Source organism: Zonotrichia leucophrys, chromosome 1A (genome assembly GCF_028769735.1).
Source record: "Zonotrichia leucophrys gambelii isolate GWCS_2022_RI chromosome 1A, RI_Zleu_2.0, whole genome shotgun sequence".
NCBI lineage: Eukaryota > Metazoa > Chordata > Aves > Passeriformes > Passerellidae > Zonotrichia > Zonotrichia leucophrys.
The window spans coordinates 41,151,962-41,175,367 of record NC_088170.1 but is presented as its reverse complement, the minus strand read 5'-3'; the positions used below and the strand labels follow the sequence as shown (position 1 = coordinate 41,175,367).

Sequence of the window (23,406 nt, the reverse complement as noted above, 5' to 3'; positions counted from 1 at the left end):
TTATAAGATGCTTTTTTTCTGAGGACTAAGATGACTGTTACTCCCGAAATGAACATCAAACTACACAGTGCAACTCTGAAGCTGTCAGTTTAACATCTGTACAAAGAAAAATCATAGTGTAGCAATACTTTCAAAAGCACAGTTTAGTCAGTTTAAGATAATATAGTTACATAGCAAGAAATTGTGCTTGAATTAGTGTATGAGGAATCTGGAAGAGTTAACTCAGCGCAGACAATCAGCATGGAGTGGATGATACATGATTAGGGCATTTGATTAAGCAGCTTACTGAGTGTTTGCCAGTGGAGTACAGAAAAAAACTTGGAAGCTTTTGTGGTACAGAAGGAATTGTGTTTAAAATGCTTGAGGAAGAGAACGTTATCACAAATAAAGAATGGTTCTAACTAAGAACACCTTAAACACTAATGAAATCATCTGACTTTGGGTTTGGTCTGGTTTTTCAACAATTATATTATCATCGACTAAAGTATGACTTGGATTATCTGCCTGTGCAAATGAGGAAGAATGAAAAACAACCAAATAAAATCTTTCCTTGAAAATCTGTACTGGCCGTCAGGAGATCTGTCCTGGGCATACAAGGAAGAGAGGAGTGCAAAAGCTTACTGGGTTTAAAGAACCAGCGAAGAAGGAACAAACATATCCTTGCCTTTAATACACCTGCCTTCTGGGACTCTCCCAACCTATATGTTGTCCAGAGAGGCTCAGGCATAGAAAGATAAGAGTGAAAGAGAAATTATCTTCAGAAACTGTGAGGAGCAGTAGAACACTTTTGACTTTGAGAGGTGCTTCAAAATCAAATCTGCCAGGGTTAGGTCTGGCTGAAGAGGCTCACATAAAAATCTCTTTTCTTAGGATTGTATCCTAGGTCTGTAGTAAATACTCTCCCAAGAGCAAGAGCAAAGTCTGTCTGAGAGCCTCCCCATGATCCAGCTCTGTTTAGCTCATTAAAGTTTCAGGGGTTTGGGGGCCCTTTCGGAGTTCCTAAGTACAGCTCTAGGCACTGATTTCCATGCCTTCCCCCTCCTGGACTGCTGCCTTCATGAGTGTTTTGCTTAGAGATACTGCCCCTCTTTTTGGAGTCCCCCTGCTTTAGTTTTCTGAATCCTCCTTGGCCACACCGTTGCGTTCAGTGTCGATTATTTTTATTTACTGAACCCATTACACAAGAGCCAGTCTCATCTTCCCTGAGAAATGTATACCTCCAGTCTCTGCTAGATTACTGAGGCAAACAATTAATTCAATCAAGGAATTTATATTAAAGGGTGTTGATTCTGTCAATAACCTTGTTTCCTACTTCTCAGAGGTTGCTCTGTTTCACTCAGTGACCTCTTGTTCCACATCCTTGAAAAAACAACATTCCACTTCTTATGATCACTTGTCAATCTTCCATACATTATCTACCTTCTGGTTTTCTTTCTAAAAAAAGAGTTTTTATAAGTACAAGGTAAGTTGTGTGAAGAAAGAAATTGTGAGGAAAATAAATCTTGTGCAGGATTATGGGATTTTGCATGGCTTGATAGATATGTATTAATACAAGAATAAACACATGCAGTGTATGTGAAGGACTGCAGATATTTGATTATTTTTGCTTTCAGTGTTAGGTTTATGTGATACTGACATTTGGTATTCCTATAAACCATTTGGACGAGTAAGTTAAGACAACATAAGTTAAAGCCTTACAGATTTTTTTTTAACGTTAGCATTTTAGATATAAATATATGTATTTTATACTACCCACCATACATTACTGCATTATTCTGATCTTATGTGGTTGTGCCAGATTCTCTCTGCCAGCATTAGAATGGCAGAAAGGAAAAAGCAAAAATACAGCAGAAAGAAGGTAGCTATAGAAGGTGGTCATTTCTCAGTAGAACAAAAGATACTGTTTTGTGGTGTAACAGTGAACTGAATTGACACCAACAAGTTCAACTTTGTATAACACAAGCTTTCAGATTTCAGGAAAAATCCATGAAACTTATCTCTGTCTCATGCTTTGAGGGGGCTGGGGAACAGGGATGGGCAGACCTAGCCTTTCTATTTGCAATTCTGCCAAAAAAGAGTTAGGAAACAAACCTATTCTGCCAACATCTTGTTTCCACACCAATCTGTGCTCTGTTAGGCTATTCTTTTGAACATTTCCAGAGAACAGAGATGCTCTGCAGAGGCTAAACTGCACATTCACAAAAACTAGTGGGATTCCCACAAATATACATATGAATATAGAAATACAGATGACCCAACACACAACTTGTTCAATCCTTTTTCTAGTTAGTCTGTTTAATTTAATCCAATCTATTTCTGTGAAGCAAAATCACTTTTATGGTGAGTAATTTCCTGATAGTTCAGGGATATTTAAATGGACTCATCTGTTCCAAATGGAGGCTTCACCATCTGTTCTGCCCTTTTATTACAAAGAGAGAGAGAGAACTGAACTCACTGCATCAGCATTTAAAGGCCTGCAATGAAATGATTTAGGTGTATGTGTGTGTTCTGTATGCACCTGGTATGTTTTCTCACATACCAAACACACAGTGGGAAGATCTGTCTCTTGTAACCTAATAAATTCTCTGATCTAGTGCCTTTATTCCTTTCTCATGGCAGCAGAAACTGAAGGCCAGTAGCTTGCATTTTCTTAGGACAATTATGACCCAGTTGGTGTTCTGCAGGGGTTATTTGGCTCACATTTTGTGATACCATTTATTTCTCTACATAAAACTATCAACTCCTATTCACTCCCTCTTGCTGGGCCTATATACAAGTCACAAGTCATTGTGGACAGAAATCTTGTAGGAGATGTGCTGAGGACCTGTCAGATTGCTGAAAAACTCTGGTCCTCCCCAAGAATATCACACAATCTTTTCTAACACCATTTAGAGAAGACCAGAAATTCCAAAATGCATTACATTGCATCATTTTTCCTTTTCAGAAAGACAAATTTAGCTGTAGCTTAGGAAGGGAGGTGCCAGTTACGGCACCTCATACTCTCTGTACCAGGAGACTGACTGCAGATGTTAATTCAATGCAAACCCTCAGGTCCTACCTGTGTTGTAGCCTCTCCCAAGCGCTGGCCAGGGCCGATGGTTCTTCCAGAGATTGCCCAAATACCAATCACTCTGGTTCTCCACCAAGCCAAGAACTTGCTGCCCTGGAAAATGAGCAAATTGCAAGAATATCATAAGATATAAGACAGTCAATAAATGGAAAAAACACAGGAAATCTGGAGAGGGACAACCAGTGGAAGGAGAAGGCAGAAGATGGGGTGCTGCCTTCCTTCCTTCCATGCCTTCAGAAGAAGCCAGCTTATGTAACAGACAAGCAGGCCTGGAACAGAAATTCAGCATGGCTCATTTCTTCCCTGGCTAGCCTGAGTAATTAAACGCTGTGGGAACCTTTGTCATGCTGACAGAAATATGTCATCCAGACAAATCTGAATGCTGCTTGATTTTGGAATACAATGATGGAGAATTAAGTGTTGGTAAAATGATCATCTAATATGAAGATCTGTTCATACTCTGATGGAGATAACATAATTGAAGAATAAGGCTCAATGTCACAAAAAGTGACTGAGAAAAAAGAGTGACACATCCCTTTTGCTTCAAAAAATACTGGATTTGAAAAGTTTACCTACATAAGAAAGCTGCACTGTTTTAATTTAAGAGAGTAATTTAGAAGTCATTTGGGTGAGCCTGTGTAGAATGCTGCATAGAAATTACGACTTCAGTTTTATTTCAGTTTATCTTGCATTGATTAGCAGCTGGCTTCAGCTAGAGTAAAATGTATTTTAAATCAAATGTGTCTAGAAGGTTTGCACTGCTTAAAAATCAACCGAGAAATGAATGTTTGTATAGATAAGGACTTAATTATGTATCCTAAAATGTGGTGTATAAAATGTAAATAAGAGAAGTGATTGAAAGGATGCTGTGGTAATGGAGGATGGAGGGAAGGGGAGGACTGCATTTGGATCTAGTCAGAGAAAGTAAAAGGAATGGTGCTTTGAAAGAGGGACATGCTCAGTGAGGGCACTGAGACTAGTACTGGAAATTATTTTGCAATCTTTTGAGAAAGCAATTAAGCATCATGCTTTGAAGGCTCATTTTCAAATCCCAGCTAAGCTTGTAAAATTGTGTGTATTGTCACAGCAGTGCACTGCAAGCCTGAAATGACCATTGTATGTTGCTTACATAAAACCACAGCTATTTCAGTATGGTCCAACACAAAGGTTGGGCTGAGAACGAGACACAGAGACAGATATGATTAACTCAATTTTATAACTGGTTTGAAAGGTGATTGCAATACACTCTCCTGTGGTATCTGCAATTCAGTGGAATGTCAGTAACCTCAATGTGTCTTGAATGCTGTTTCAAAGAGTGTAAGCAGCAGTGATTGGTCAATGCATATAAAAAAACCAATCAGAACACTAGGAAATTTTTCAATAAGTGAATGGAAATCAATCTAAAAATAACTTTGAGAGATTAACAAATCCACTCCACACCACTCTAGCATCATCCTAATGACAACATAATACTCCTCACCTTATTTTCCAGTGATGTATCTCCTATTCCCTTACATATTTATTATACAGTATATACAATTTTTCATGTTAGATCCCATAAATAAATTTTAAAGAAGGTGGAAAAGCTAGGAGAGAGCAAAAGGATCATATCAAACCCAATAGTGCTACTGAAAACTGGTAATACTAACAGAGTGCAATGCACAAGCAAGTGAAGGCAATCACAAGCCAGAGGCAAACACATCCTAAGCAGCTCTGTTCATACAGATAAATGACAGCATCTCTCAACCTGTGAGACACATGGGACACTCTGGACAGCACATCAGACTTCACAAGCCATATACTGTGAGGAAATATGAAAGGGATCTCAACTGGCTGAAAGGAGCCTAAGGCAAAAAGAGGCCGAAGGACACAATTTAAGCCAACACTTGCTGACTCCCAGCTGGAAGTCTGCCTGTTTATAGCCACTCCCTTACAGCTGAAGTAGAATAAATCAAGATAAGAAACACTGGCTAATAAGGGATGAAGAGAAATAAAAAACCCAAACCAATAGAAAATACAGGTGCAGCTGGGCTGGAATGGGTTGGCATAGTTGGTAGGAAGAGACTGACCCTGTCCATAATCTAACAGCACATTTCACAACCCAGCAGTCCACCGATCCTTCTCAGGATAGTACAGCTACCAGCAAAAGAAATGTCAGAATTCCATTTGCAACTAGCAGATACCAAACTTCTTTACCACGGAGCATCAATCTGCTTTCATTATTTTAGCCTCATGGATTTCCCAACATGCTACAGACTTCAGCCTTTAAACCAATGGATAAGGAAAAATGAACAAACCTTAATGCTTGTCAATGGTTTTCATTTCCCACGTACCCGTCCAAAATCTCAGTTCCAGTAACTTACCCCTGAAATACTTTTTTCTCAATTATTATTTCTCATGCCAAGATAAACTAAAAAAGGTTCAGGAAATTATGTTGGCATGTATTTACTGTAGCTGTATAATTTCTTTCTGTATTTTCCCTTTATTTTTGATGACACCAGAAAAAACCTCACTTTCACCAGTACTCCTTGAGGTTTCGTATGGGACACAGACAAAGGCAGAAATGAACATCATGTAAGCTTTAAGGCTCAGATACATGGATCAGATAATGCGACTTACTGCGTATCAACTGAGCTGGAAAAACTGCCTGTACATGCCCTCTTAGCTTGTCACAAACACACAGTAAAATGTATGAGCTAACATGCTCTGGTGTGCTCTTGCAATGGCCTGGGAACGTGCACACATTCACACACTGTCCTAGGGTAGAGCATTATGCAACTTGTCAGGCTGTTGTAACTCTTACTGGTGCATAAAAGCCTATTAGGCAGATGTGATAGCTTGTCTCCCAAGCCACCTTGGAGAAAATTATGGAGATATGCTTTCCATCTTCTCTAGTTATATTTCTATTTTCTCTAGGCTGGAATAGTGTTGCTGTCTTGCTAAAGAATAAATTTTATTTCCCTTTACATTGTCTCTGTGATCTTGATTTAAGGCAGAAGTAATCCAGAAAATAGAACTTCAGCTGCATAGTAAATATTAATGTTTCCAAAAAGGTTTTCATTCTGAATCAATACAGAAAAAAAGAAAATCAGAAATATTTTCTGGAAGACATTCCCCAAATATTTTGATCTGAAGATATAAAAATAACATCTAAGAATGTAGAACCATCCTCATGTTACATATAATAAAGATGCATAATATATACTCTATAGACTACATATATAGATACATTATGTGTCTCAAAGTACAAACAAAAAAAAAATCCCAAGTTTCATCCTTCCAATTGCAGCCAACTAAAAATTCACTAAAAAGCTTTCACTCAGTGTTTTAATGCAATTTTGTTCTTTAAAGAGTCATTGTGAGAATATCTGTCCAGTACCAGCTATTTCATTTAGTTATTTACTTTTTCAAGTGCATCACAAAGTTACAGACATGAGGCACGTTGAACAGCTCTCTGAGCACAGCCAGCCTGTCCCTCTGCCACCCTTTGTGCCTCCCCTGCAAGGTGCTCACACTTCTGTAGGAAATATCACCAGGTTCACTTCACCTCTGATCTTACATCAGTCTGAATTCAGCTTTTCTGGGCAGCATAGACTAGAGGTCCCTCCCAGCACGGCCTTTTGGAAAAGGCAAGCATAAAGGAGTTATGTGAGCTATTCTTCCAGCAGATGAGAACACGGTGCCTGCTGTAATGGATTTGAACCTTTCAGCATTCTGAGCTGCTGGTTTCTTCTTCCTAAGAGTTATTATAATAAAATACCACAACTAACAGAAAAAGCTCTATCATTTTCTGTTCTGGTCCTGCAGTTATGATTAAGTGCACTCCTCTCACTCTCTGTTACTCCAGGCACAAGTTAGCTTATGAAAATTAAGCTGTCTTTCTTACTTCTTCATACATCACCACTAACAGCCAGACAAGAGAAAACAAGGCAATGATTCTGGCATGACCACTGTGAAAAATTACCAGGCAGGAAGAATTACAGCTGGATTGCTGGGAATGGGGCTGTGTGCTGCCTGGCCATGGGTTGAGACTTCTCCAGAAAGCAGCTGCAGCTACAGCATTTTGCACAGAACAGCTGCCTGACAGCTCCCTCACAATGAGAAGCTTGGCTGTTGCTGGGAAGAGGTTTCCATGGAAAAACAGACACTTCTGAAGCTGACAACTCAGTGCCATTAATTCTGCTTTTGCTTCACAGATTTTTGGTGGCTAATGGAGGGGAAAGCATTATGCTGTAACTCAGAACCTGAAGGGGACTCCAGACCTTAACTCAGCTCCCAGCTGTGACACCAAATACTTGGGTGACATTGAACAGCCCCTTGCTCAGTTCTTCCTGAAAAAAACTTTACCCCTCTTCCATTTTGCTTGTCTCACATGCTGCAAATGTAAGTCCTCAGAGTTAGTAAGTGTATGCTACTTTCTACAGGAAGGGTAAGAGCAGCAGCACATGGCCAGGCTGAAGCTCCATCCAGCACAGAGCTGTCTCCAGCAGCAGGGAGGAGCAGCTGTGCAACACGGAGCATAACAGCTTCATGGTGCCTCTTCTTAATAGGGGTCCTCTGCATACAGTGACTCATGGCACATGACACATCTGAAGGAGTATCAGCTATTTTCCATGTTGGGTCTGGTATCTGCTGCTTTTTCTTGGTGCCAGTCTCAGTGCCTGTGAATAATATTTTCCTATTCTGCCCTATTTTTTCCCATTTTTAGAGGATTTAATCTTCTTTGCAGTCTATGGTACACAGGACCTTAACCTGAGCTCTTGCATTGATGTATTTTGATATAAAAACCAATAAAAATAGTAGTAAAAAATTACAGTTATTACAGGTACTTTCAACATCTTCCTTAGTGGAAGTTTTGTTTTTCTTTTAAACCTATAGTGGCTTTTACATGACTCCACTGCAATTAAAGTAAGCACTGGACCTACTGCTAACAGTTAAGTGTGAATTGCACTCTCTCAGGACATCAGACTGTTTCCAGAAAGGGGAAAATAAGAAGGCAAAAATAAAGGGGAAGGAAGGGCTGGAGTGTCACCTGATTTCCCATGGCCAAAGGATGAGCTGGTATCACTGAAAAGATTGAGCTCACTTCTCCTGGTTGTTGGATTTGCAGGGTTTATTTGTATTTGGTAGAAGCCTTCAAAGTTAAAATCAAGTGCAAAGTAGTTTTCAGCCTCTAAAAACATAAGTAAGAAATTTCTACACTGTGGAGACTCTTGAAATAGAACAGAGCAGAACTCTGTCTTGCTACTTCTAACTACTCTAACAGCCATGGTTTAGAAAATTAGGAATTTAATACAGACATGAATGCTGGAGCTACAGCCAGATACTGCCAGAGCAGTGCAGGTCTTCAGTGTAAGCTGAAAGAGGAGAAGGACTCAACAAAAATTTAAGATTCAAGCTTGGCAGGATTCAGAACTGCAGCATTCTGCTCCCAAAATGAGACATAGAAATAGAGAATAAAAAACTGACAGAAGGGAAAAGGGGAAAACTTACATCTTCGCAATGCTGGCAATATTCTAAATTGGCCAGTACCAAGCCTGATGAACACTGTCAGGACTAGCTGAATCTATACTGGTTGGATCTATACTGGTGCAATAAAGCAGAGTTATTTTCTGCATGATTCAGAGTTAAAATCTTTGATTAATGCCCTTTGTTTCTTTTCTGCTTCTCCTGATTTCTTTTTCTTTAGCCTTTAAACACCTGCCTAACAAACACTTCCTTTCTGAAATGTGTGAGGCCACATCCTTAGCTGGTTTAAATCAGCATGATTTCAATGAAATTAGTGTATTAAGCTGACCAATAGCGGTTGAAGGTGTTGCACTGCATATTAAATCTTGCCTGAGTGACCCTTTCTTGATGGCCTTCCTGCCCCTGACCATATATTGGTTCATACAAAATAAGTGGCTTCCACAATATTTCACTTCTCCTGCCACATCTCTCATCCACCTCTTCAGAACACTGTCAAGCTCAAGTTCCTCATCCTCACTATCACTGCCCTTTGCAATGCTTGCGCTGTCTATATAAATGCATGTTTTTTCCTGCTTCCAGGCTCATTTCTCTCTTTACTGCCATGTCCTCTCTCATTCCTAAAAGAGACTCTGTCTTCTCATGCAACAAATGCCCTGACTTACCTCTGAAAATTGATTTCAAGCACAAAATCCCTCAGGACTTTCCTCCAAAATTTTCTTTAGAAATTTTATCATGAGTCCAATGTATAATACACACATAAAATTTTGTGGGTGCTCTATAACACAAGTGTGCCAGACCCTAAAAACACAGTCTGACACGGTCTCATACACTTGTATGGTACAGGATACAGTGTGTTCAGCAGAACTGAGTGCTTTAACCTCTGGTGTGCATTTATTTCAGAGGTGTGCAAACATAAGACAGACATATGCATTACATTTGTATGTACATATTCACATGCACATATATAAATACATGCATAAATATGTGCAGATAATTGTGTGCAAATATATAGTCTCTGCTGTGAAGAACTTCATTATTACACATGGAAATGTGAAGTTTTATGGAAAAATTCCCCCTGCAAAAGTTAAACTTTTTTGCTTGATATCTCATTTGCATTTAGTACATTGCTGTCCCCCAGCAACCATTTCTCCTTCTTAGTGGACTAAATAGTCACTGAGAGAAACTGCACGGACAGTTATCAAGGGCCAGGTTGGATGAGAAGGGGGCCAAGGAGAAGCTCATGGAAGGTACAGCAGGACTGGCTCAGAAGGGGAGAGGATGGCTCCACAGGAGCACCATGTGCACACTACACTGGTACCAGGAGGAGAGGATACAGGCAGTGAATACCTGCTAAGAATGGATGGTAGACAAATAAGGCAGATTTAGATACAATAAATCAAGGGCAGAGAAAGTCAAGATGAGCCAGGTTGATTCAATGGAAGAGAAAAGAGCAAGTGAAAGGAATAAAGGCAAACTCTGGCAAGGCAGAAACAAGGATGTAAAGCAATGTTATCAGCTGACTTCTGGGATGTACTCAGAGATGGTGAGGTGACAAGCACAAAAGAAGGGAAAGCAAATCAGACTGGAGAAGAAAAACAACTTGGCAGGAGTCTATACAGAGAGAAACATGACAAACATTTTGTATGTGGTAGGAGGGAGGATTCAATAGGCATACATAAAAGGTGATCAAGAGGATGAAGCATACAGAACTGGATTGAGAAAGGTTGGGGTGAAGACCTAGATCTGATTCATCTTCATAAGGAAAGATGAAAGAATGAAATCAATCAAGAGAAGAAAATATATTGGGTTTCTGCTCATCTTCTAGTGTCCTCCAAGGAGCTTGTTAGAAAAATTAAGAGGACAGTGAGAAGTCCAGCAAACCCCAGCAAAGCTAGTAAATCTATCATTAATGTTTACAGCACTTTCATCTGCAGAATTTCAGTGAAATGGATTCTCAGCAGCTGAGTACAAGAGGGTAAGCATAGGAAAAAAGCCTTTCATTTTGCAACAAAATGTTTTTGAGGTTTTCTGTGGTCCCTTCCAATCTGGACCCATTCCGTGACATGCCCAACTCATTGCCATGAAATGCGCTCTCGAATGGAGTCTGGAGAAGAATGAAATGGTTGTGCAATTGTAAGCTTGAGCAGAAGAGAGACCCATACCAGCTACACGGGCTGCTGAGCCAATCCTTCCTCACCTCTGTTTTTATGTTACTGTTTGTAGTACAAATAGTCCCAGCAGTAAAACTGCCATCTAATTAACAATAGATATCTAACAAGCAATAGGAGACGTCACACAAACCATTTCCAGCTGGTAAATACTTGGATAACCAGGCTGCAGGAGGTCAGCAAGATGTACCCACTGCTCTGACACCTTACTTTTTTTACTAACACCAATGGCTTTTCCTTTATCATGGTCTCCTTTTAATTTTTTTATTTATTCAATGTAAAACTCCACACTCTTGTAAAATTGAAAACTTCTTTCTCTGAAAGCAGCAAAATATCCTTGTGAACAAAGTCAATTCAAATCCACCCCTTCTAATATTCAGGCACTGATTTGAAAGAAAGGGTCCAGAGTTTCAGGAATAGGCAAGGTTTTAAAACCACTGCTTGAACTTGGGCTATGAAGGAATAAGTGATCGCTGAACAAAAAAATGCTTTCTTTTTTGTTTTTGCTGCCAAAGATAACGCAATAAAACTGTGAAGAGCAGGAAAGTAACTATCCATGCACTATGACTCTGCCTGTCTTAAGTGCATCAATTCTATACAGAGGATAAGGTCCTGATAGGCACATTTTTGTTGGCACAAAGCCCATCTGTGAAACGTGTCTCAGTCACGGGGAGCCGAGCAGCAGGACGCAGTGTGTGATCAATAAGGCTCTGATCTGATGCCTTTCAGTAGCAGCACTTCATTAAGGAGAACTTACAGCAGGAGAAACTGAGGCTCATGGTGATGGAATGACACTTCCACGGTCACTGGGGAGGTGAGTGGTGATCTAGGAACAGGTGCCAGGACTTGTGAGACCCAGAGCACCGATTTTAGACACTGAGAAACTGTCCCTAATGAGAGCCTAGTGCCTAAGCTGTCACTGCCAGTAATCACTCAGAAATCCCCACTCAGCTCACCTTCGAGCAGCTGTCAGCTCACTGGGTCCACTGATGGCTGAGTTTTTCCCTGCCACATCTTTGAATGCTACGTGCTGCCCTGACATAGATTTACTTTGGGTACATCCCTTGGGATTCCAGGCATGTCTCATCACTTTCCTCTTGATGTTCAGGCAGCTGCATTTTTCAGTAGTGATGTTAGGTGAATGATCTTAACTCATATTTGCGCCCGGTAACAGAGGTTCAAAGCTGTCTCTTTGTCCCTCATTTTCACCACATCACTGCATCACTACTCTTCATCAGGTTTCAGTGATTGTTGTCTGAAGTTGTTGGAATAGCAAACTTCTTTGCAAGCAAGGAATTAGAGAAAGAGAGTTAGAGCTTCTTAATATTCCAAAAACTGTTCAAAGAAACTGTGCACAGCTTCCTACTTAAATCCTTTTGGGCAGTTATCATGTATCAACAGCAAGATATTAGCCCCCTTTTCTTTTTATTTAAAAGGAATAAATCTTTTAAATTGATTAACACACCAAGAATGTTTTTAAGCAAGAAATTAGTGTATGTATCATAAGTACTTTCCCCAAGAATCAGAAAAATCCAAAATGCAGAAGCAGAGGCAGATGCCCAAGATGTACAATATGAAAAGGGTTGGTTTTCTAGTGACAATTAAAAAAATCAAAACAAATCAGAAAAAAATATAGAAAAGGGCTGTAGCTATCTGCTCAATGTGAAAAAGGTTGCCAAGTTATAATTTGTTGTGTTGAAATCCAACAAGGTTGACATTATTTTTCCCCTCTGTTGGGTTCAGTTCTGTTAAAAAATAAACAAGCTTTGCATTTCCCTTTGGCTATGTGGCTTTATCAACCTCTGCAAATTCTTCTAGATGAAAATTCAGGAGTTGTCCCTTCAGTAGACACAGACTGCAATAAGATGATGCTACCTGCCTAGCACTTCTTGCCAATGATCCAATGATATTAAGCGCACTCACTACACTGACAATTGGTTTGTGTAAACAGCTCACTTTATCCTTTTAATTACTGGCTTCAAGACAGGTTAGAGCTCACAAACACTACTGCTTGGAATTATTTATGCATCAGGAGTATGAGAGAGTAAGGTGAAACAACAAAAATTTGTTCACGCCTAATGATTAAGCACAATTAAACCTGTATCAGAAATAGGACAGAGCTCTGACACCAAACAACAACTTGCTGTTTTGCATCTTGAGCCTGCAGAGTATGAGATGCTTCTGCCAGATGCTATAAAACAGTGGCTGTTTCAGATATTTCATGCTTTAGTGATGAGCTCAGGAGTCTTGGGATCTGTTCCTTGTTCTTATGTTGACTGTCTGTGCAATCAGACAGGTCACCTCTTCAGTGAGCTGCAGCCTCCCTAAATAGGATCCTGCACTCAGGCAGTGGAAAAGAAGAAAACAAACTGGAAAACAGAAGTGTTGTAAGTAATTTTCTGAGCAAGAGATGGACTACTGCAAATAGCTATTAAATGTGCAGAGAATTTGCCTTAAATTTGAAAACAACCATCCTTTCTCTATGTTCTCTCTCTTCCAATCTGTACTCTGGAGAGATCTGGATTTAAAGGGTAAAGTGGTTGAGATGTTCTCTTGCTGAAAATATGTTTACTTGTGAACCCAACTTGAAACCATACATTGCATTGGCTGGCTCAGCTTTGCCAGCATGTCCAATACTACAGAGTCATGATGGGTGCAAAGGTAAAATTACAAAGCCATCTTGAGCTCACATTGAGCTCAGTACCTTCAGCTCTAAGAATAAATTGTGCAGGATGCCTTGTGGATTGCTAGCAAGCATTAGCTAGTTTACTTTCTTAGTTTATGGCTGTTTACTACACATATGACACATTTTGCTTGCATGACTACAAAATGGTCAGTATTCCTGATGCAGAATCTAGTAAGGCTTGGAAAAAACAATAAACCCCCATTCTTCAGTCTTTTGCAGATCACTCTGTGGATAATACCAGTGGTTTTCAGATGTTTAACACTAGTCTGTCTCAGGACTGATATTTCCTTTTTGGCTCTGTTTATTGGCTTAGTAATGAGTGATTCCTGCTGTTCTGAAGAATCTTCAAGCAAAGAGGAAGAAGGCCATCTCAACTAAGTAAAGGGATAAAAATTAGTGTTATGAAAATCAGCTTAAGTTCTCTCTCCCTCTCTGTTGTTTAATTATTTAGTTAGTGCAGGTCAGGGTTTAATTACGACAAACAGATGAAAAATGTGAGGCCAATAGAGCACAGGAAATAAAGAATTTTATCACACAGCCCTGAGTCAGAGAGTCTTTCAAGTGTTGCAAAAGAGTTGAAGTCCAAAGGCAAAGAGGTGAGAGATTAGCAGAAGGCACCAGTTTCACTTAATAGATCTGTTGGTGATAACAGGAAGAAAGGGCAAGACTTTCCACTGAAACACAACAAGTCCCATAATGTATTCTGCACATCATATCGTTCAAGCCTCTAATATTTCATTCATTGATTTTATTGTCAAATGAAAAGGCGCTTGCTCCAAATGGCATTTAGTGAGACAGATGGGGAGAGACCCAGAGTTCATTACTGGGAGTTTGCTCACTGGGTAACGTTGACATTATATGATAAAGAGCAAGAAGAAGGCAGAAGTCTACTGGTCCTGATGTTTAGAAAGGTCTTTCTGGTTCTCCTCCTGGAAGCTGAAGGGCTTTGCACCTGGTCAGACTGCAGACTGCCTCATGTCATCTGCATCCATGAAAATGCATCACTCCAACTTGTCACACAGGCCCTCCCTCCCTCTTCTGGCTGAGTGCTCCTTCCCCTACATTAGTATGGAAAACAGCATACTAGCACTCCACAAACCCCACAAACTCATCCCCTGTAATGAGATCAACTTGTGTGGACCTTCTAAAAGGTTATGTGCAGGAGAGGCAAGATGTATAATGGATTTACGCTGAAAATAGCTAGCATTTGCTGGGCTTCAGCAAAACAACAGCATCTGCAGGCAGGCACAGCAGCAGAACTTTTAAATGCTCGAGTGGTTAAAAATAAGGTGCCTACCAGCATCTTGGAAAAACTTTTGTAAACTTCTTTATTAACCCTGTATAGAAATTCCACCTAGATTTAAATTTAAACAACAGTATCCCTTTTTTAATCCCAGTCTACTTTTACTGTTTTTTTTAAAGTGACTTTTATAGAAAGGTTTAGTACTCGTGTTCATTCAAAAATACTAAAGAATCAAAAGGATCATCTCAATTACTGGAAAACCCTCATATTTCCACAGTAAAATGAGAGTGATGCATGAAAGAGTTATGAATTCTGAGGACATCAAGAAGCAGGAAGCCAAGTGTGCAATGGCAGCAGGAAAGCATGCAAAGGGCAGGGAGCTCTGGTATCCGCTAATCCCCTAAATCCCTACTAATGCATGAAGTGTAAGCAATGTCTGCTTTATGAAGTAGTAAAATGCTGCTATGAATTTTGAATCTATCTTGCATCTCAATAAATTTTGCAATCAAAAGGGTAAAAACATCAAGTCAAACAGCAGTAAATTTCTATTTACTCATTTTCCTGTTCACCTGTTTAAGGATGAGATGGAAAACAAAATTAAAACTGAAATCTCTAAAATGGACATAGCTAACTCTCCCTCATAAGCACAAATGTCAGATAGCACACTGTACCTGCTCTTAAAAAAGGGAATAAATACATGGGGTAAGTATGAGAAAATTATTCACAGCCTATCTGTATCATAAGCCTCTTCTGTGATAAAGAAGAAATAAATTTCAAAACAGAGGGCTTCCCTCTCAGTCTTTCTTGGGTAGGAAAAAAGGAAATCCCTCACGCATCAGATAATCGCATGTCAGACTAGACACTTTATTGGCTCATAGTTCCATGTAGTGGAAACTGATGTCACCTTCTGTCAGTCATGCTGCATAGCCATTAAGCCATAATAAATACAAATTACAATAGAAACATATTAAATATTTTAGCAAATTAAAAATGGATTGCCTTTCAAGTACTAAAAACCAACAAGAAGTTTATATATGCATTTGCAGATTAGAAAGACAGTAAGTAACAAAAAAAAAATACAGCGATATAGAAGATAATTTTGGCTGCATATTAGGAAGATCAGTAAGACCCAGTTAAATGTAGTGATGAAATCTTTACTTCCATTGGATTTAACACTGTGAGGATTCAGACCTAGGTCACATAAATGCTGCAGAAGCAAGCACACTAATTTGAGAAATTACCATCCCACAGCAGGAGTTCCTGCCCACCCAGTTAATTTCAGTGTCCAGCTATCTGGGTTAGCTGCAGCCCTCTCCACTGCTCCTCCACAATGGCTGCATGGAGAGTGAGAGGGACAGTAAGTCCCCATAAAGCCTGCTCATTTAGCTCATGGAAAAATACTGAAGAGATGATAGCAATAATTTCTTAAATCACTCCAAACAAAATTGTCAGGACATCAGTTTATGGCTCCAAAAGCATCCAGTAAATGGGACATTTACAGATAATCTGTTCTAATCTCTAAAAAAGGTAAATCCCTTGGGAGCACTGAGGGCAGATTTGTGCAAGGCTCCCTTCAGTATCTCACTTCAGTTTCCACCTCTGTCCTTTTAGAAGGCAGAACTGATATTTCTTTTCCATGATTCTTTTCTGGAGGTGCACAAACATTGTACTAACTTATAAAATCCAATTGTGTAGTCCCAGACAGACCTGCCTAGGATGTACTCTTCACAAACAACAGATAATGTAGGTGGTTCTGAGTAACTCTTGCAGTATCATCTGTGCACAGATTTATTTCTTTTTCAAGTCTATCCTTATTAACTCATATTTTAATCCATCCAGTTTCAGTCACCTTCTGTTACAGTGTCATAAGTGACCCCCGGGTCATTTCTTAGCCCCACACTTCATTAGCACTACTTTTAGCTTGGACCTACACTTGCTTCCTGTAATTCCCTAAGTGTTTTCAGAAACAAAGTTCTTCTTTACAAGTATGTTTTCTGTCTAATTTGTAATATTTTCTCTCTGTGTTCAATGCTGTAAGATATGGATGGTCAATTGTGCTTGGCAAACTGAAATAAGAAATGCAAGGATCATTTTCAGTGGCACTTACTTACTCAAAGTAACAAAAAGGAGCAGAACACAAGACCCCCTCTATAACACATGAAATGCTAGTTTCTGTCCTTCTAGAGTAAGACATGACTTTATGATTGAATTTAAAGCTCTTAATCTGTCACTTAGCCCATCAGTTGCATGAGGAAACAAACTCCAAGGCATAGATCAGATTCTGGGACAACCTTCCAGTTTTTATCACCACATGAAGAGCAACTGAGCTCCCACCTTTTCCATGAAAGAAAAATAAGAAATTTTGTATTTAAGCTTACAAGATCAATGCTGCAAGGAAGTGAATTGTAAGAGTATGTCTGTGCTAAAAGAAAGAAATATTTATGTGAAATGTGACTTAAGACACAAAAGCATTAAAAAGAGGTCATTATCTGTTTTGGAAGTGGAGAAAAGACTTATATATCATTATCAGATTCTGACCAGCTCTAGAAACTGAAAAGTACTGATGTTATTTCATTTCATGACAGATGGGGAGGTTCACCCCTCAGAAAGATTGGAGGGCTGACTCAAAAGCAATTATAAATTATAACTAATTTGAAGGATTTTTTCCCTCCTCTTTTCCTCCAAGTCGTCTAAGCTAATTTTGTAGCTAACGCAAGGACAGATCTGAGAGAGTAATTATCGAGCAGGTATGACAGGATTAAGTAAACGCTCTATGACAAGACAATACTGAACTTCTCTCACTGAACCACTACACAAATTGTTTGTGGCCAGGATTAAAGTATTTAATTAAATCATCTTTGTGTAGATGAAACATGAAAATAATTTTCTAAATTGCTGCAAGAGAGAAAAACACTTCCCTTCATTTGCTTCTTACAATCTATTGAGTCTGTAGTTCAAAACCAAAATGATCAAAACAGCAGTGACTCACTGGCAAGAGCATTAGGATAATTCGAACTACCTTGAAAGTTATCTCCTTGCATACTTTTCTCCTCCAGCCAAGATGGTTGCAACACCAGGCAAATGCACCACTGGAGAAAAAGACAGCTTCCAGACCAGAAAAGTACTGTCCCTCCACGATATGAGAGGTTTACACACAGGAATTCTTCTTAAAGTAAAGCTGCCAGTCACTTCAATGAGCTCTTACTCAACATTAGCATTCTGCTAGAGGACTCTGAGGGAGAAAAGGGATTGTAATGTTCTTGTTTCACAGAAACAATGGAAAATAAGGAAACCTTCCTTCTTAAGAAAAGACTAAGTTCGTGTAGAACAAAGGATTTTTTGACCCCTGAAATCAACAAGGGGAAAACCCACCAAATTTAAGACATAGATTCTTCCTGAGATGTATTTTCTGCAGTACCAGAAGGGAGAACCAGCCCTGGGGGGTTGCTCAGTTAAGGCCAGAAGGTCCAAAATATTCTCTGTCTCTCAAGGTCTCCATCAGAAACTATGAGACACAGCAAACCTAGGAGAGAGAACTGATAGACAGGTACCTAGTGTTTCTATGGACTGCACTGAAGAACATCTGAAGTCACGGTTGAGCTGGGAGAGAAATTTTAAGGTTTCCATAAAAAAGTGTTTAAAGTCACATTTAGAAAACTGTTTTGAGTAATGAATACCTGAACTTGGTTGCACTTCATTTGGCTGCAGAATTGAATAGAATAATCTACTGGTGGATAAAATGCAAGGATTTGGACTTAATTCTCTAGCCACTGTCAACTAGGATGGAATGACTTCAAGCTATTTCTTTCTATTTCGACCAGTATCTTCGCTGGAAGAAATACCAGTGGGGAAGAACTGTGTTGATTATTAATGCAAATCCTTACTATCTCCCTTCAGAAGAGAAAGGTGTTGTCATTTTTCATACTGGATGTCTACTTCTTACAGCAGAAAGCAAATCAATCCTTTTTCTTTCCTTTTAATTGCAAGACATAACAAAAAAAAATTTACAAAACCATTACAGATGCATCAAAGAATAAAGTATTGTGAGTTGATTTTTAGGTCTAAGAAACCTTGTCATAACTGCTTCAAATGATAACAAAGATGAAAAATCTACCTACTGCTAAACTTTATTATTCCCTGTGCTGCATGGATGGTAAAATAAATAATTTTCTGAAGGGAAAAAGAAGGAAAGTTAGATAAAACAAATATTACAAATTTTTATAATAATTTCTTTTAAACTCTACTGTTTCAGAAACAGCCTATGGATTCTTTGCTCTCAAAAACAGCAAAACCAGTTAATAAATGTGAATAGTCATTAAATGAACAGTCTGTGTGAATATATGTGCAATAAAAAACCAAGACCAACACTCAGTGAGTTTTTGTTCACACAACTATACACATGCATATGTCCTTGCGCAGCAGAAACTAGATCAACCCTTCTGAACAATGTTAACAAACAAGGAGTCTCTTTTAATAATTCTAATAATTTCTGGATTTACTCTATTAGCAAGTCACTGTGAATGAGAGAGAAACTAACACTATAAATATGCCTGTAACAACAACATGTACTAGGGAGCGGGGGGAAATATGGAAACAAGCATATGAAACTGCTAATGGAATAATAATAATATAATTCTACCTAAGAATTATAGAGTGAAGGTCTCTTGTAAGCTCCAAGGTGTATGATACTGCACATATTAAAATATTTCCACAGTATAATCCAAAAATGATTTAAATACTTACAGCAGCTTTCATAAAAAGTCTGATGTATTTCTTCTGGACCACTTAACCATCATGAGCTGCTGCCTAATTTCCTTTCCCATCATTACTTACTGTCAATAAATGCATGTGTGTTAAAATTAATTTTTCTCCTTTGTAATTAGTCTTGGTCTACCTGCCTGACATATTAACTGATTCAAAAATCTCATATTTGTGACATCAAATGATTTCCATGGTGACAGATTGAGACATATTCCTGAATAAGAGTGGTAAGTGGGTCATATTTGACTGGGAAGGGGAGAAAATTTCCTACTTTCCTTTATATATGTTTGCTTTGATTAGGCTAATCAGTAACTACAGGAAGACACGACTGTGGTACAGTTAATTTGCTGGGGAGCTGATAATCACAGAGGCTTGTGAGGAAGTTTTTAAGGTTATTGTGGGTAATAAAGACTTTAAGAATACGTCAATCACTTCTTGAAGATTAACTAATTTGATTCATAACTTCAGGCTTAGTTCAGTACATAACTTAGTTCACTGATTTTTAATTTTTTTTTAGTGGACTGTTCTAAAGAATGTGCCACTTTACAGCCATGTTGCAGTAGCTTTGAACATTAAGTTCAATCTGGACTTGACACTAGAAAATCTCTGGTCCCTGCCTCTTTGCACAAGGAATTTGCTCTCTTCTCAGATTTATTTCCATTTATCAGCTTCAATTTGCACTGTAGACCATACTTGAGCAATGGAACTGTATCTTATGTCTCTGGGTCTGCATTAAAATTTGATGTGTTCTGCTGCACAGATATGTGTGTCCTTGGATGATATCTGTCAAGGGTGCTCCAGTGAACACCAGTACTGTCAAGTCCTCAAAACTTGCCAGCACTTCTGGCTTTAAAGGGCAACTGAATAAAATATACTTAACAGAGTGGTCTTAAACATCAGCAATAGCACCTACTGTGAGTTCTGATAAAGTGATCCAGTGGTGGGACTCTGTGTGACAGGGAATGAAGACCCTCCATTTGACCCTCACAAATTGACCTGAAGGAGTAAATATTCAGACACAGCAAGCAGGCATGACTCTTTCATCTCAAGTGGAGCCATTCCAACTTGCAGCAGGTTAGAATTTGGCTCGGTAAATTTATACTACAGAAGAATGAAGTGTTTTTCATGTATTTTTTGGGTTTTATATATTTTCTCATAAAAACACCAGCTGCTGGTCTTTGCTGCTGATTAGCAACCTCCCACTTTCCCATTCCAGGCAAGTCGGTGAGGAAAGTTGTCAGACCAAGAACAGAATTGCTGGCAAGGCACCCTCTGGCCAAGGCACGCTCCATGGAGCACATGCTGTGTAGGAGAGGCTTTGCCATTTGGGAAGCTGGGCCTCATGAATTCTAATCTAGAATAGCCCAAGTTTAGCTCCTTAGAAGAGCAAGCTAAACTAAAACAAACAACTTTCACTTTTCAAGTGAAAAAGAAACCAACCTGATTTTGGAAATGCTACCAGCATGGATGTATATATTGCTGTTTGATCACTGAGAGTACATCCAATGTGATGTTTTCATGGGGAGGAACTCTGCAAGTAGAAAGCACCAGAATCATGTGTGGCCCTAGATGTTCAATTTCACAGAAAATGGTAGTACTTGTCCTCTAAAAGTGTCTGACAGCAATCATTCAGGTGTAGTGAAAATGGCACCTCAGAAACCACAATGAAACCAAACAGCTATGACTTCACGTATTCACAGTAAATCTTTAGCAATTATTCCACTGAGGATAAACATAAGATAAATCAGAGGGAACTATCAATTCTCAGTGTAAAAAGGGCTCAGTGAGGAAAGTATTTATTCCTGTGAGGAATTTATTTGGACGGGGGAGCTTATCCAGAGCTAGGGCCTCTACACACACATATACCCCTTGGAATGACTAGGCAAGACAGAATGGGATGGAGAAAGGAACCCACAAACAGAACCCAGACTGCAGAGGCAGCAAAGTGCCCACTTATGTCTGTGGCAGAGCTGGGAAACAGAGCTCAGATCCCTGCTGTTCCACTTGGTGAAACTGCTCTTCTCCTACTCAATCCCTCTATGGAGTTTTATCCACTTATTTCACGAGCAACAAAGTTTGCCAATACACTGTGACAATGTTAATGTTTAAAAATCATGAACGTTTTTCCTTGTTTCAACAGAAGAGTCTAAATAGCTGCTAAGATTACAAATTAGTTCATTTCTGCTTAAAGGATTAACTTTTTAGATCTTTTGCATATCAGTGAAGTTAAAAGAAAAAGAAAGACACACAATGCTTTCCCAGAGGGAGTAAAGCCACTCCCCCAGCAAAGCTGCTTTCAACTCCAAGTTCTGGTAACAAAATGGCAAAGAAAAAGCTCTCTGCACCAACTTATTAATGTCAGACAAGACCTTGGGAAGTGTTTTGTAACATGTCAGAACACAAAGAATACAGAATTCAGTAATTAGCAATCATGGAGAGATTATATTGATGTTTTATACATCCTGGTGGGTAGACAGAGGAGGGACAGCAAACAGGAATACTGAAACCACAGCACACTGGACAGTCAGGTTAATGGCAGTAGTTAAGAAGATTAATGTATACTCTAAACTGAACTCCCCTCATTGGTCAGTGCTCCATAATTTAAAAGACAATGCCAGAGCCTTCACTTCAAGGTGACAGAAAATTCTGATGATGAAAAGACACAGCTGAAAACTTACTTTTAATTAAAAAGCAAATAGACTGAAGCTCCCATGTGCCTAAAAGGAAGTAATAGCATTTCAGGAAGAGAGGGGAGGGATTATTATTTAGGTAGTTCATTTTATTAAATAAAAGAATTCAAAGAGAACAGCAACAACTTTTCCACCCTAGTATCCTCATAACATAAGATGATTATTCACTGACTTAATGAGAAAAAGTTTGAGTCTAAAGAGAAAGCAATTAAACTGACAGATTTGCTGCTACCAAGAACAGATATCCACAAAATGCAGAGCTAGGATGCATTAAATGACCAGAATAATTAATGAACGTGAATAAAGATGATGAAGAAATGGATGACAAAATTCACATCTTCCATGCAATAATACAACAGGCAGGCCAGTGACAAGCAAACTGACAGGTGCATGTTCAGATGGACACAGAGGTGACATATTCCTAATATTTATTAAAAATTGGTCAAAACAGTTATACTAACAGTTTATGACATATGAGAGCTCAAAAATTAAAGCAAAAGAGGCCAAAACTAGTTTTATATAGAAACTGGAGATTTCCAGTTAGTTTCCCTTTCTTGCTGCAAACACTTCTAACCTGCTGAAGTTTAGTTATGAAACTATTTTAGTGTTAAGAATTTATGAGTTGTGGGCAGGAGCTGTTTTTCCTAGGGATCACTGAGCTCTGCAGCCTCAGGCATGCAACATCTGCCACAGCATGTGCAGCAGTTCATCATGGTCAACTGTGACATTTTGCTGACTGCTCCATCTTTTTCCCAATTCTGAACTCAATGATCTTAAACTTCAGCCTAAATTTCAGCATCAAAGGCCTAAGAGGAAGCTAGTACTTCACATATCCTCTGCAGCTGGAAAGACCACATTTGGCAGACACTGTTCAATGAGGGGGATAAAAGACAATGCTGGTGGAGAGCAACACTTGGCCCTGAATCCATTAGCCAGGACAGGCTCTGATGTTATCTGCCCTAACTCAATGCTGTATCTCAGTGCATCATCATTTTCAATCTTGCTTAAGTCAATGAGACTACTCATGAGCTTTAACACTTCAGCCTATGATTAAGTACTTCACTAAATAAGGTCATTAAATTTAAATTGTAGATGCTTGCTAGATACTCCTGAAGGTTGTTCTCTCACCTGCAACATAATCCCTGCAGGCTGGCAAAACAAGTGGCTAAATAACATCCAAATCTGCATGTCAGCAATCCTCCCACTAAACTTAAGACACAGGAAATTGATTGATTTAAGAGAGAGCTGTGTTTACCCTACTGCTGATGTAGGGAAGAACAGAAGCATGTTATGGCTTGTAGAAAAGATTGAAACACACA

The 23,406-nt window shown here is 39.1% G+C and overlaps 1 protein-coding gene across 2 annotated transcripts in view; it reads right to left on the bottom strand.

The window, feature by feature from the left end:
- LARGE1 (LARGE xylosyl- and glucuronyltransferase 1) overlaps positions 1–23,406 on the bottom strand; it is a 276,230-nt gene that overhangs the window by 60,082 nt on the left and 192,742 nt on the right. For both annotated transcript variants that reach the window (XM_064702500.1, XM_064702499.1), the window contains one exon: positions 3,059–3,163. In XM_064702500.1, the coding sequence (XP_064558570.1) occupies positions 3,059–3,163 (105 nt within the window). The remainder of the gene's footprint in view (positions 1–3,058; positions 3,164–23,406) is intronic.